This window comes from Aristolochia californica, unplaced genomic scaffold (assembly GCF_029961685.1).
Source record: "Aristolochia californica isolate CCGP_79_NKW_82.1479 unplaced genomic scaffold, dmAriCali1.0.hap1 SCAF_13, whole genome shotgun sequence".
Taxonomy (NCBI): Eukaryota; Viridiplantae; Streptophyta; class Magnoliopsida; order Piperales; family Aristolochiaceae; genus Aristolochia; species Aristolochia californica.
In genome coordinates, this window is record NW_027181804.1 from 9,606,422 (window position 1) to 9,622,024 (window position 15,603).

Here is a 15,603-nt window from a genome sequence, read left to right on the forward strand (position 1 = left end):
TCCTTGTACATGGTGTGATTACCGTGTGAACATGCTGGCTAGTAGCGTTCAGGTGGGTGGGTTGGCCAACTCGCATTTGACTATGTTTGTCCCTTGTAAATATGTTAAAAGCTGTTTGAGGAAGTAACGTGCTTCCTAGCCATCCTTAAGATTAAGTGGCAATCGTGTGTCCCGAATCAAACGCTCGATAAATCAACACAAACCTCATTTTCTAGATGTAGCTTTCAACCATAGTCTTCGGGTATCCAAACGCGTAGTTTTTTTTAAAAAAAAAAAATTGTTCTTTAGATATAAAATAAGATGGTAACATACACGTTACGTGTCATACATGAAAAATCAAAAATAACCTTGAATTACCAATTTCAGTAACTAAATTGCCTAATCCACGGACGCTTGAGATAGCCGCTGATCGGATGATTACGATGACCATTGATCAGACCGCTAAGATAGTCATTAATCATGATGGTTGAGATAGTGTTTCACATATTTCATGAGGGAGGGTTCTGTGTGTAAGAATCAGGCGGGTCGGTTTTAGGGTTTAAGGTTTAGGGTTGAGACAAGTTCCACGCCGGAGCTCGGCGGTTTCTGCCCCTCTCCTCTTTAACCTCTTTTCTTCTCTCCCATAAAATTTTATCGTTGTTGTCGGAGGATTTCCAAATGTTTATGTATTTCCTGGACGTCGACAACTAGATCTAGGAGAGAGGAGGTTGGACATCCCTCCCTCTTCCTCCATCTGTCCTTCATTTTCCTCTGCCTTCCTTATGTGTGATGCAGAGTTTGATTTTTTTTTTCGTTTCCGAAGTTCAAAATAGGTTTGATTAAGTTAATTAATTAATACTTTGAATAGTACTTCTAATGTGTTAATTAACGGTCGTTACTTCCATCATTTAATTAGTAATTAATAGTTTTAAAAAATATTTACTAATTAATAATTACTTAATGAGAAAATAAAAAAATAAGAGTTTGACCATTATTATTCCCAAAAATAGTTAGTAAAAATGAGAATTTGATTATTATCTCATTTTTACTAACTATTTTTGAGAATAATAATGGTCAAATTCTTAATTTTTTTCTTTTCTTTTAATTTCTAGGGGTTCCAAATAGAACCTTAGTATTTAATAGTTTTAAAAATAATTAATAATAATAAGTAAAATATAGTAATTTAAAAAATAATAAGTATTTTAATATTTTTTATATTTTTCGAAATAAATTTTGGCTAAGTCTCATAAGGCAAGTCATGTCCGAGGATTGTTGGATGTCAAGTTAGCAATTGAGATTATTAAACACCAGAACTTGGGATCATAAGATGTGGAGTCAGGATTCACGATGTTCGATGCCAAATGGGGTACCAATCCATTTGATAAGTTGTGACTTTCAACTATTAGAATTTATATTTGTGTTTCTTTTTCTCCTGCCATACAATTACTCAGTTAGATTTAAGACCAACAACACAACAAATTTATGCCTTGAAAATAATTATGAAATTTATTTAATTATATGTAACATATTATATATCATAATGAAGATTTTTTTCTATTTTTTAGTTTTATATATTTTGAAATTTATTCATGTCGAGTCACCTTGAATGAGCAAAATTTTCATCTAATTGTTTTATAATATTAAAATTTAGTTTAACAAGGATATAATTATATAAACCAAATAAGCTAAATAGTTTAATTAGCGATGATGTTAGAAACAATGATTGATTAATAAAAAAATTGCATAACAATTATATAAGTCATTAACTTAATTAATAGAGTTAGTATGTATTAAGTTATAATTATGTGATTAATTATTATAAGTCATTAATTTAATTAATATAGTAGTTATGTATTAGGAGATAAATAATTTGACAAAATGAGAAAAAATAATATTATTAAATATGAGGTTTTAAGGTTTTTAAAAATGATAAAGATCAAGTGCTGAGGTGAGTCGACTCACTTGACTAGGAATTGGGCAATACTTGGTTGGGTCTCAATTCAATACAACATAATAAAATGTGTGTTAATTGCACACACTTAACTTATATCATAAAAATCATTATTATATTTAATATTATATATTAAAATTTGAGGATTTTATACTATTTTTTATATTTCTTTGAAATATTTTTTTGTTTGAGTCACTTTAAAGATTGTTGTATGACTGAGTCGAGCGATTCGTTTGGATTTGTTACACATTGAATTAGGACTCGGGGGATCAATGGACACAAGGTAATTATTTCATTTTAAGATATTATTTATTTTAATACAATATTTAGTTTTTAAAATTCTTATTTGTTGGTACAAATTTTTTTCCTTCTTTTTTATAATGACAAAATTAAAAAATTCTTATATTAATTAATTAAGAAAATTTATTATTACCTATTTAACACCTTTTATTAACGATTTAAAATATTTTTTAATTGAAAAAAAATATTTTAGAGTTTAAAAATCTAATTTATCCGTACATGTTATACTAAATATTATAAAAATAATTTATTTTTTTAAAATCTTATTTAACTCTGAAAAATGTTTTAAGAAAATAGATATTTTAAAATATTTTAGCGTCGACTGCCATCCCTCCGCGGGAAGCCTTGAACGAACATCGCAGCTGGCATCGTTCAGAGAAAATTGCAAATTCATCCAAGAAGCCGAAAGGTAACATTTTTTATTTTTATTTTTAATTTTATGCGGTTGCGTTAACGAAAAAACACCCTGAGACACATTTAATCGGCTGCATTCCCCACATCAAAGTTCTTAAAATCCTACAGCATTTGGTACGGATTGCCTGCGACTCAGGTGGAGGCATGTGCTAGGGCAAGAGCTGCGAAGAAGATGTGGGCCCCGATTAAAGCTGTTTTAACAGACGTGGATACACGCCCAAGTGGTGCCACTCCATGGCACGCCGCACGCGGTTTGCGGCCCCAGCGGCGAATCTTGATTCTCGTCAGCTCCGATCCACTACGTCCCCATAACATCGCAGTCCACGTAATTGTCCTCGTATCTTCATTAATTAACGAAAATGCCAGTGGACAGGGGGATAGGGACAGGTAGTCTTAAAAAAAACAAGGAATTGGAATTGCCTTTGGGTAGTCACTGTCATGGATCTTTACCCGTACAAATCGCCGTCAATCTAGCTCACAAAGCCAACGGCCGCGCCTTCTTTGTTTCCGCACTCCGGTTAGTCGTAAATCCGAGCGAAACACAAATCGCGCTTTCGATTTCGTAATTTTCGCCACTTGAAATGGCTATTTACGGACACGGACATCTTAGGCCAACGTTCCGAGAAACTGCAAATGACAGCGGTACCTTTTCCCACTCCCATTCGTCATCAAATACTCCACCTCCAAGTTTCACTCCCTTGCGCCGATATAAATTTCGTCTTAAATCCCCGACTTGCGCCTTTTATCACGCTGAGCTGCAAGAAAAAAAAAAAAAAAAAAAGAATCCGACGTTTTCCCCAGTTCCAGGATAAATCATTTCTTTCTCGCTGTTCTCTCTGTGATCCTTGTCGTCGATTTTCTTTCTTCCTCTCTGTTTCTTCTCTCATTTGCCGTCGGAATCCTGTTTGTGAGGTACTGCAAGGAGCTCTGGTGTTTCCCGACTTTTGATGCGCCGGCGAGTTTTCGTGTTGAGGAAATCACTTATCTGAAACACGTAATGGACGCCCTCCGCGAGTTTTTAAAAAGCTTGAGGCTGGCTTGTAGGGCTTGGACTTGTGCATCGGACTGAGTCACCATGAGAGGTTCTCACAGTTGGAGTGCTGCTTATTTGTGTGTCAGTTGAAGGATTCAGACCGCCGTTTTCAGCTGCTTCTAGCGGAGTTCGTCGAGAATCGGTCGGGATCTGATATATAAGGTATGCGACGATCCTCATTTGGATGAGTTAGGTCGGAGAATCGTTTTGGAGGGAAAATGAGGCTGTTTACTATAAAAAAAATCGTTCGTTTTTTGTTGTGCATTGAGGTAATTATGGTTGTTTTATATAAACTAGCTCGATTTATGAAGCGTTTCGGAAGTTCTAGCGATTCATTTTAGCCTTGGCTGTGAATGTGGGTTTTGGAAAGGTTGGGTTTCTAGGCTGGCCTGTTTTTTCTTATTTCTGGTAAGATACCAAAGGTTTTCCTTCGGATCGGATTTCCAGCAGTTTTCTGGAGAAACTGCTTTCATCTGATCTTACCCTTCGCAACTTTTATATTGAAGCTTTACAGTTGTGCTCATTCCTTCCTTTTTCTACCTTTTACCGACTTGAGCTTGTTGAAGATAGTAGACTAATCAGTTTTTGGTATGGAAGTTAAGAGCTTCTGAAGTAATGATTTAACGCTATTGCCTCAAAACTTCTGTTCCCATTGTTCTCTACTTTTGAGTATAGCTTTAAGAAATCTTCTTGTAATTTGATTTTTTTCTACTGCAAAATTCTAGGATCCGCTGGTCACTGGTCCGATATGGAATCGAGGTCCTTCAAAGGAAGCCGGTCCTCTCGATCGCTTGCGTCTGAGGTTGATTACCAGCAGGGGAAGCCTCCTCTTCCTCCCACAGTGACCTTTGCACGACGAACTTCCTCTGGCCGGTACGTCAACTATTCAAGAGATGATCTCGACAGTGAAATCGATAGTGGTGAACTCGCAAACTACACCGTTCACATCCCGCCTACCCCTGACAATCAGCCAATGGAAGTGTCAATGGACTCCGTTTCAGCCAAAGTAGAAGAACAATACGTTTCAAATTCTCTCTTCACCGGTGGATTCAACAGCGTAACCCGGGCACATCTCATGGACAAAGTAATTGATTCTGAGGCAAACCATCCTCAGATGGCTGGCGCAAAAGGGTCTTTTTGTGCTATCCCTGGTTGTGATTCCAAGGTGATGAGTGATGAGCGAGGGGTTGACATCCTTCCCTGTGAATGTGGTTTCAAGATCTGTAGAGCTTGCTATCTGGATGCAGTTAACGGTGGTGAAGCCAATTGTCCAGGCTGTAAGGAACCTTACAAGGCCATGGATTTGGATGAGATAGCAGTAGATGGCAACCGTCCTCTTTCCCTTCCACCTTCGAATGGGATGTCAAAGATGGAGAGGAGGTTGTCCATGATGAAGTCCACCAAGTCTGTACTGATGAGGAGTCAGACAGGTGATTGGGATCACAACAGGTGGTTGTTCGAGACAAAGGGAACATATGGATATGGAAATGCTATCTGGCCAAGGGAAGGAGATCTAGGTAATGGAAGAGATGAGGGGGCTCCTGAGGGTCCTACTGAACTGGTTAGCAAGCCATGGAGGCCACTAACTCGAAAGTTGAAGATTCCAGCAGCTGTTCTCAGTCCATATAGGTATCATCCTTAGAATAATTATTTGCTCTTTGTTTAATAGAACAAAAAAAAATTCTAGTTTTTTTCTGATTGTCTTCCCATAACTTTCAAATTAGTTGTATTGAGCGTGCATAATTGAGAACTGAAAAGGGGAAGCGCTACACATGATTAGAAAAAGTAAAAAGAGGAGAACAATGTCTTCAAGGGATATAATGCATCAGAATGGGTAGTGTTTCTGCTCTGCACTTGAGCTTATGATATAGAATTATAATGGTGCTCTCCTTGTTGTTATTGGGATTCATGGTCTGTTGTTATTTGGGGTTTATCGTCTGTTTTTGTATTCTTTGAATATCTGACATTCACAACACTGTTGGCAAAGCATCTTGGCATTCTCTTGTTAGGGCTTCTCGACCAAAATTATTGTCTTCCTTTATTTTTACCATTTATAAAGGATTAAATTTTCATTACTCTAAAATTTATACAGCAAATATAGGAAAAAACATATCATATGAATTTTCTGTTGCAACAGAAAATCTGGAATACCTCTCTCTGAAAATATTTGTGCTAAGAGAAAAACATGCTTTGTGAAGGCTTGCGCAGATAATCACGTGTGGATCCATGGGGGCCAGCAGGGAAGATGCCTGTCTCAATGAGAAAAAAACTGATTCTTTATTTGTTTATATACTTGTGCATATACAATATATCTCTCTATATATATTTATATGAATCCCTACACCCTGAAGAAAATTCCAGACAGCTCTGTGCTATTAACCACTTTTTTCCTTAACAAGGAAGGCCCTTAAAGAAATTTGTAAATTGCAATACTTTTTCCTCTGAAGCTTATTAACATAATGTTCTTTTATCACGGTTATACAGATTGCTCATTTTTGTCCGAATAATTGCCCTGGGGCTGTTTCTGGCATGGAGAATTACACACAAGAATGAGGATGCTATTTGGTTGTGGGGTATGTCCGTAGTATGTGAAATTTGGTTTGCATTCTCTTGGTTGCTTGATCAGCTTCCCAAGTTCTACCCGGTTAATCGCTCCACTGATCTTGCGGTTCTTAAAGAGAAATTTGAAACACCAAACCTGAACAATCAAACTGGAAAATCTGATTTACCTGGAATAGATGTGTTCGTGTCCACAGCAGACCCTGAAAAGGAACCACCATTGGTCACTGCAAACACAATACTTTCAATCCTTGCTGCTGATTATCCTGTGGAGAAACTTGCATGTTATGTCTCTGATGATGGAGGTGCTCTTCTTACATTTGAAGCCATGGCAGAGGCTGCCAGTTTTGCTGATCTGTGGGTTCCATTCTGCAGAAAACATGATATTGAACCCAGGAACCCTGAGAGCTACTTCAATTTGAAAAGAGATCCTTACAAGAACAAAGTTCGTCCTGATTTTGTTAGAGACAGGAGGCGTGTAAAGCGCGAGTATGATGAGTTTAAAGTTCGGATAAATGGACTCCCAGATTCTATCCGGCGCAGGTCAGATGCATATCATGCCAGGCAGGAGATAAAAGCCATGAAGCTTCAGAGGCAGAATGCTGGCGATGAACCAGTTGAACCTGTCAAAGTCCTGAAAGCAACTTGGATGGCTGATGGCACTCACTGGCCAGGCACTTGGTTGGTCCCTGGACAAGAGCATTCTAAGGGTGATCATGCTGGAATCATTCAGGTAGTATTTCACCTCATTAATTTTTGGTGTTGGATATGATGTTGTGTGGCTTGAGGTTGTCTTTAATCATATCAAATCTTGCAAAGGCAGGTTATGAATAAAATTCATCGTTTTATTATGACAGGTTATGCTGAAGCCTCCAAGTGATGAACCACTTCATGGGACTACCGATGACAGCCGCCAGCTTGATCTCGCTGATGTGGACATTCGGCTTCCACTACTAGTTTATGTATCACGTGAGAAACGGCCTGGGTATGATCACAACAAGAAGGCTGGAGCCATGAATGCGTTAGTTCGTGCCTCAGCCATCATGTCCAATGGACCTTTCATCCTCAATCTTGACTGTGATCATTATATTTACAACTCCCAGGCCATGAGGGAAGGCATGTGCTTTATGATGGACCGTGGTGGAGATCGACTCTGTTATGTTCAGTTTCCACAGCGTTTTGAGGGTATTGATCCTTCCGACCGTTACGCAAACCACAACACTGTCTTCTTTGATGTCAACATGCGAGCCCTTGATGGCCTTCAGGGGCCAGTCTATGTGGGGACTGGATGCCTCTTTCGTCGTGTTGCCCTATATGGTTTTGACCCACCTCGTGCAAAAGAAAGCCATCCTGGTTGTTGCAGCTGCTGCTTTGCACGGAGGAAGAAACAAAAAGCTGTACATGAAGAAAACCGTGCCCTAAGAATGGGAGATTCTGATGATGAGGACATAAATCTTTCTATTTTGCCAAAGCGATTTGGAAACTCAACCTTCCTCATTGATTCAATTCCAGTGGCCGAGTTCCAAGGCCGTCCTCTGGCTGATCACCCTGCTGTGAAGAATGGCCGACCACCAGGGGCCTTAACTATTCCTCGTGATCTTCTTGATGCATCTACTGTGGCAGAGGCAATTAGTGTGATCTCATGCTGGTACGAAGATAAGACTGAATGGGGCCAGCGAGTAGGTTGGATTTATGGATCTGTAACTGAAGATGTTGTCACCGGTTATCGGATGCACAACCGGGGATGGAAATCTGTCTACTGTGTGACTAAACGTGATGCATTCCGTGGGACTGCACCAATCAACCTTACTGACCGGCTCCACCAAGTACTGAGATGGGCCACTGGCTCCGTGGAGATCTTTTTCTCTCGAAACAATGCTCTGTTAGCAAGCCCAAGAATGAAGCTCCTGCAGAGAGTTGCGTATTTAAATGTTGGTATTTACCCATTCACTTCCATCTTCCTGATCGTCTATTGCTTCCTTCCAGCACTCTCTCTCTTCTCTGGCCAGTTTATTGTCCAGACTCTGAACGTCACTTTCCTTTGCTACCTTCTCATCATCACTCTCACTCTGTGCATGCTTGCTGTGCTTGAGATCAAGTGGTCTGGCATTGAATTAGAGGAGTGGTGGCGTAATGAGCAGTTTTGGCTTATTGGGGGTACGAGTGCTCATCTTGCAGCAGTACTTCAGGGACTCTTAAAGGTGATTGCAGGGATTGAAATCTCATTTACTCTAACTTCGAAATCAGCTGGTGACGATGATGTTGATGATTTTGCTGATCTTTATGTTGTGAAGTGGACGTCTCTGATGCTACCACCAATCGTGATCATGATGACAAACCTGATTGCCATTGCAGTGGGAGTCAGCCGAACTATATACAGTGTGATACCACAATGGAGTAAACTTCTGGGTGGTGTCTTTTTCAGTTTCTGGGTTTTGGCTCACTTATACCCTTTTGCAAAGGGGCTGATGGGTAGGAGAGGAAGGACACCTACGATCGTGTTTGTTTGGTCTGGCCTTATAGCGATTACGATCTCACTCCTATGGGTGGCAATTAATCCACCTGCAGGTTCTAATCAGATCGGTGGATCATTCACATTCCCTTGAAGAATCTTGTCTGCCGCAGGTTCTTTCTGAAGACTGTTATGACTATTTTTGCCAGGTATTCTTTTACCCAGCTTAGCTGGTGGTCTGGTCTTGCTGCCCGTCTTAAAGCCAATTTTCTGGACGCCTTGGACAATCAGTTGGAGCTGCTCTTGTTACAAGTATCCATAGCATGCAGGTCAGTTATGAAAGTGGGATAGCTACCTTGCTCTCCTTTCTCTCCTTCTATAATAAATTTTTTTGGTGGAGTTTCCTCTGTCAAGAACAGTGGCAGATGTACAGGATTATGGACAGTATGTTACAATGTAGATTTTCTTTGGAGGGATTATTTGTTTGTAATTTAGAGAATTAATAATGCAAACCGTCTACCCATCAAAGAGGCTATGAGATGGATTGATCGGTCTGTCTTGAAAGCATTTCTCTTCCATTTGGAGGCAGGAATTATATTAAGAGATAACCTGTTCCATAGGGAAAAAAACGGAGCATTATGTGTAGGATCTTTATATCATGAATTTCTTAATATAAAATATAAAATGAAACTCATAAACATACCTCCTGATATGGTGTCAGTTTCTGTGTGCAGCGTCTATCGTTTTCGACGAATAAAGTGAACTGCGTTGTCTCGTATATCGCAAAGGTTTATTGATGGTAATGTTCAAGCATGCCTCTGCTAGACCAGACCCCTCTTATAGCTTCCTTTTCATCCAAAGAAATCACCAAACCAACGGGAAATTATAAAATTGTAACCGACGACCACCTTCAATGGAAAACCGAGGACGAACGGGTCACTTAAGTGATGCAATGGAAAACCGAGGACGAACGGGTCACTTAAGTGATGCTTCGTGAACGTCTCCCACTTGACCCATACACCTATTTAATGTGTATCATTAATTATTAATACATTTTCAAGAATGTTTTCCATAGATATAATATCCTTATACTCAAACAAATAATATTAAATTACATGAATCGTAGCGATAAGTCCTTTAGAGCAAGTATTACCTTCCACGTATTTGACACATTTCTTTGTGAATGAATTTTAATAATGCTCATTCTGGATCATCTTATATTGTCATTCTCTAAACTTTATGTATACAATTAAATAAGATAAGACACAAATGAACTTAATGGAGTTCTAATTAACAAATTGTGATACAAACATAAAAGGAATCTCAATTACATAAATTACATAACAGAACTAAGTCCCATACATTCAACATGTCCCTTATAAACAACGGGTGGTAGACCTTTTGTTAATAGATCAAAGATCATTAATCCGGTGCTAATGTGTTCTACAACCACCTTGTTTGCTTTGACATATTATCGAATAGCTAAAAATTTTACGTTAATATGCTTACTACGATTTCCGCTCTTATTGTTCTTGGCCAAAAACACTACTGCAGAATTGTCGCAATAAATCTTTAATGACTTAAAGAGAGCCTGAAATCTCTTTGTATTTTCGGCTAATATAGTGTATTAGTGAATTTTTCCAAGCAATGGTTATTAGGAGGTGACTACCGGGAGGAGAACATTGAATAAAACATTGATCAAACATCTCTTTGTATGAACGTTATTAAAATTTGAATCCCCTTGGGCCAAAAAAAGAATATAAACATATAAATAATTTAGATGAGGAGCCAGGTCCAATTAGACAGTCCAGTTTGGGTTTTGTTAAACTAGTTCAAATAATATATTTTATATGTTTTAATAGCTTATTATATGTTTTTATCACTGTTATTATGCTTCCTACATTAACTAAAGATCTTTCTCTTCAATCCCAAGGTTAGAACCGATGATTATTAAGCTCTCTTACAGTAAGAAGAGAGATAGAGAAAGAAGAAAATAGAAGATGAAATTCTCTTCTTCGTTCGAGTTTCTTGTGGATAAGGGCTTGTCAGCGGTTTCCTTGCCGTGTTGGCCGAACGAACAGCAGTCAAAGGAAAGCAATGGCCGCAACTACTTCCCGGTGACTCGAAATTTTCTCCTTTCGCGTTTCTGTGGACAAGAAGAGAGGGTGACTTAAATTTTCTCCTTTCGCGTTTCTACGGACAAGAGAAGAGGGTGACAAACAAAATTTCCACCGAAACACTAATTGTTCATAAAAAGTTCAGCCCAGTCGCTTTAGGATCTGGCAAAGATGTTAGCGAAAAGTTATTGTGGGAAACCAAAGAACGGAAAAGTCATCATTATCAATGCGCCAAAAATTCTTCGCCAAGGGAGAAGTGTTGGATGTAATTTAGTGCAAATGAACATAACTTTAATAAATACTTTAATAAAAACCAAATTAAAATCCGGTACAAAAATAATTAAATAATTAAATAACTGATTGCTTGAACTAGATCGAACAAAAGATATTTCTTTTTTTTCTTTCAAGAACACTGGAATTTCTCTCAGGAACATGAATAAGGATTTCTACTTTTTAGAACGTTTTTTCAAAGCTCAAATTTCTTCTTTTGTCATTCTTTGACATTCTGAAGCCCTATTTATAAAGTTTTCTGACTATTTTGGAATAAACCACCTCTTGATCTGACCGTCTAGATCTATAACTGCTTTGATATACCAATTTAGATCTGTTATTGTATTTGATCTAATCGTTAGATTTGTAATTGCTTTCGCCTAACTGTTAGATGTCTTGTTCCATCCCAATAGTTAAATTGATCTGATAAAAAAATCTCAGCTTGTTTTGTTTCCACACATCACACATATAACATGCGAGCCTACCCAACACATGTGCGAACATGTGCAACAGACCAAACACGGTGTGAAACATGTGCGAACACACACCAATATGGTGTGAATGAGTTGTTTACATAGTAGAATTTTGATACTTGGTTAAAGGAGAATTTAACCATTATTATTCTAAAAAAATAGTTAACAAAAATGAGATAATGATCAAATTTTTTTTTAATTAATTATTTTTAAGAATAATTTTTTTCTTTTATTTTCGGCGATTGGCGACCGGTCGTGAAGACTTTAGGGGCGGCACGACTGTATCTGCCATGAACAGGTCATGTCTGAAAAAACACAACGAGAGTTTGAAAAATAACTAGACACTTTCTTGCGGGATTTAATGGTTTGCCCATTAAATAATTTCTCTCTAATTAAATTTAAGCCTCCAAAAATTCCTGAGATCGTTACTGTAATTAAGGTCAACAGACACGTTAAATGTGTAGGATGAACCTCGCCAGCAAAACACCAGCGCAGTGCCGACTCTTCTTCTCCTCATACCGACCGTTCGCTTTTCCAAATTCGGATTCTCGGACTTACGAGGAAGGAGACCAATAAATGCTTCTCCTTCTACGCAATTTGTATGCTGGGTGCTCTCTTTCAGTCGCAACGTGTAATATTGATTCTATATAATAAGACGAGTAGAGTGTAGTAACGTATAGGGTTCTTCCACTCGTGCTGAATGCCTGAAACGATGGTTTCAGAAACAATTCTGGCTTCTTCCACACTTTCATCAATTACCCAAGCTTTCGCTCGTTTGCCGGCAGTGGCCAAACCATGGAATGAGGTGCTCGTGGCTGTGCTGCTGCTGGTGGCTTCCCTGGTTGTCCTCACCAAGAAATGGAAGGGAGAGAAGTTGAGGTTGCCGCCGGGACCAAGGGGGCTTCCCCTCGTGGGGAATCTGCCGTTTCTTGATCAGAACCTCCACAAGCATCTAGCCCAGTTGGCTCGGACTTTTGGCCCCATCTTCAGTCTTCGACTTGGTCGGAAATTATGCATCGTGGTGAACTCGCCTTCCCTGGCGAAGGAACTCCTCAGAGACAAAGACGCCATTTTCGCCAATCACGACGTGCCTTCATCGGCATTGGTCCTCCCCAATGGTCTGCACGGAATCGCATGGTCCCCGCACGGCCAACAGTGGCGTATGCTGCGTAAGCTAGCCGTCGGCGAGATGCTGAACAGCACCAAGCTCGAGGTCTTCAGTGACGTTCGAAGAGAGGAGGTTCGGCAGATGGTGAGACGGGTTTACCACAACGGCGAGGCTCCGCTTGCTATCCGTGAGATGCTCTTCGCCACCCTCTTTGACGTGCTCATGGGCATGTTGTGGGGTAAGACTCTCGACGATGCTTCACTGAAAGAGAAGGGCGATGAGTTCCGACAGGTGGTGCCACAGATCCTTGGGTCTTTCGGCAAGCTAGGTATCTCAGAGCTCTTCCCCTTTCTTGCGCCGTTTGATCTTCAAGGGCTGAGGCGAAGGAGAAAGAAAATTGCCGCGAGACTTCATCGGATCTTGGATTCCATCATTGATATGAAAAAGGCCGAACCGGGGATGCAGGAAAGTAAACAATTTCTGTCTGTTCTTCTGCGGGTGCAAGAAAAGGGTGATTCAACTGTGCCATTAACCAGAAACCACATCAAAGGGTTGATCATGGTAGTCATCTTTCGCTCTACCATCTAATGAATCAAACTTTTTTAAAAGTTTTATATTTTTATAATATGCTAAATTACTAATGATATTAAAATAGTTATTTAACGAATTCTTAAACAAAACTAGTGTTAGAAAATAACAAGGGGGAAGATTATTGCTGCTTGTTTCTTATTTTGTGTCATAATGATTGCCTGGTAATACTCCTAAATGGATACTTCATGCAACTGAAGACCAATCATGATTGCTTATGGCTTGAAGAGACTAAGGAGAAGTGTAGCCAAAGGCAAACCCTAATGGTCTGTTCTACTTGGAACCCCATAGAAAAGAAAAGAAAAAAAAAATAGAAAATAAAAATTTTACCATTATTATTCCTAAAAGTAATCGGGGAAAATGAGAATTTGATCATTATCTCATTTTCACTAATTATTGTTGGGAATATAATAGTCAAATTCTTATTTTATTTTCATTTGTTATCATTTCTAGGGGTTCGAAACAGACCCTAAAAGATGATTAACTAGAGAGGAAGTTGTTTTAAACAATGAAGATGACTAAAAACAGAGAAATCTCAAATAGGGTTTCTTGGATTTTGTTGGTCTTATTGAAATTCTTAAGAATATCCATTTTATCAGAGTTAGGAGGAAAAAAGGCTTTTTCCTCTCTTCCGTGATTATTTTACTGACGTTGATGTGGACGCAGGACTTGGTTATGGCTGGAATGGACACAACGGCAGTGACGTTGGAATGGGTGATGGCTGAATTGATCAAACATCCGGAGACGATGGTTAAAATCCAAGAAGAACTAGACCAAGTGGTTGGAGCCAACAACGTCGTAGAAGAGAAGCACCTATCCAGTTTGCGTTATCTAAGTGCCGTTGTGAAAGAAGCCATGCGACTTCACCCTGCTTCGCCTCTCATGCTCCCCAGAACCCCGAGCCAAACCACTACCCTAGGCGGATATTCCGTCCCAAAAGGAACCCGTGTTTTGGTCAATATGTGGGCTACTGTCAGGGACCCGGATATTTGGGAAAAACCCAACGAGTTCATCCCAGAGAGGTTCACAACCAGTGATCGCAAATGGGATTTTAGTGGCAACGATTTCGATTTCTTTCCGTTCGGATCAGGTAGGAGGATCTGCCCAGGGATTTCCATGGCTGATCGGATGATAATGTATGGATTGGCAACTCTTCTTCACTCATTTGACTGGCGACTGCCGGAGGATACTGAGCTTGACCTCTCTGAAAGGTTTGGGATTGTCCTTAAGAAGGCAGAGCCACTCGTCCTCATTCCAAAGCCAAGGTTATCTGAGGAGACCTTTTCATCGTTTCTTTCCTGAAAATATCATCTCCTTTTCTTCTTCCTTCAAGTACTTTTAGTGAACCAGATGTAGTCCTTAATAAGGCTGGAAGTGCAAGTTTTGTTAACAAGTTTTCTGAGAGAGACTGTAGCCTCATCATCTAATTAATATGTACCTGTGTGACGAAGGAATTCAATAGCACACATATGAGAATTGCAAGGGATTGAAGAGTTATCTTAGCATTTAAGAATCTCCTATGATTTATATGCTTCTATCAAGGCTAAAATAGAACATATATGTGAAGGCAATTAATAAAAAATAGAGAATATAAATTCTGATGATAATAATAAAACATATCAGTCAAATAGCAAAAAATAGAGCACATATCGCAAGGTTGTTAACAACAACAACAACATAAAACTAGGTTATTAAAAATAGAGAGCATATTTATGTCTCTTATCTTGTAATGTTATAGCCCTAAGGGCATTGTAAAAACTATAAATAGAGTCCCTTGGCTAAGAAGTAGAGTATTAAGTTATCTCTTTTCTTCTCACTTTCGTCCAAAACCTCCTCTCCGTTCTCTTGGAAGTCGATCTCTAAACTCTCTCTCCTTTTTCTCTTCTTCTTCTCCTTCTTCTTTTTCTTCTCTCCCTCTTTGGCTCGAGATCATTATGAAGGAGTCCTAAATTCTACATGGTATCAGAGCTAAGGATTTAGGACTCCCATGTTGAAGTGATGCTTAAGTACCTTTGAAGGTTTCATGCAATGTGCTCTTGAAGGAAGAGTTTCAACCATGGAAAGATAAGTGATTTTTGGTTTTATTTTTCTTACATTCATACTATGTACAAAGCCCTTAATCTCTATATTACATCAAGAAACAAATGACTTTCATATGAGAAGTTGTGAAAGTTAATAGTTGATGTTTAAAGGATATTACCACCTTGATCTTCTTGTACTCAAATATTACAAGTTTGATAAAGATCAGTTGCTTACAAGGTTATGAAGACCTATTGATTATGAAGTTGAAGGTTATATGATGGAAGAATGGCATGAGGCTTGCATGAGACTTAACTTGATCTCTCATTATTCAAGACTA

At 38.9% G+C, this 15,603-nt stretch overlaps 2 protein-coding genes across 4 annotated transcripts; both read left to right on the forward strand.

Annotated features, from left to right (window-relative positions):
• The first annotated feature begins 3,325 nt into the window (after positions 1-3,325).
• On the forward strand, positions 3,326-9,328 carry LOC137949081 (cellulose synthase-like protein D3). Of its 3 annotated transcripts, none has more exons than XM_068795355.1 (5): positions 3,326-3,839; positions 4,403-5,306; positions 6,162-6,969; positions 7,094-8,437; positions 8,531-9,328. In XM_068795355.1, exons 2-5 carry the CDS (start codon positions 4,426-4,428, stop codon positions 8,840-8,842), a joined length of 3,345 nt encoding a protein of 1,114 aa, XP_068651456.1. In that variant the 5' UTR covers positions 3,326-3,839; positions 4,403-4,425; the 3' UTR covers positions 8,843-9,328. The 3 variants fall into 3 exon arrangements, with proteins under 3 accessions (XP_068651456.1, XP_068651457.1, XP_068651455.1); XM_068795356.1 differs by having other exon boundaries at positions 7,094-8,167; positions 8,336-9,328; XM_068795354.1 differs by having other exon boundaries at positions 7,094-9,328.
• A 2,932-nt stretch (positions 9,329-12,260) lies between these two features.
• LOC137947631 (cytochrome P450 71AU50-like) lies at positions 12,261-14,609 on the forward strand. The gene is made up of 2 exons (XM_068793428.1): positions 12,261-13,217; positions 13,911-14,609. The coding sequence occupies exons 1-2, from the start codon at positions 12,261-12,263 to the stop codon at positions 14,544-14,546; spliced, it is 1,593 nt and encodes a 530-aa protein (XP_068649529.1). The 3' UTR covers positions 14,547-14,609.
• The last annotated feature ends 994 nt before the right edge of the window (positions 14,610-15,603 follow it).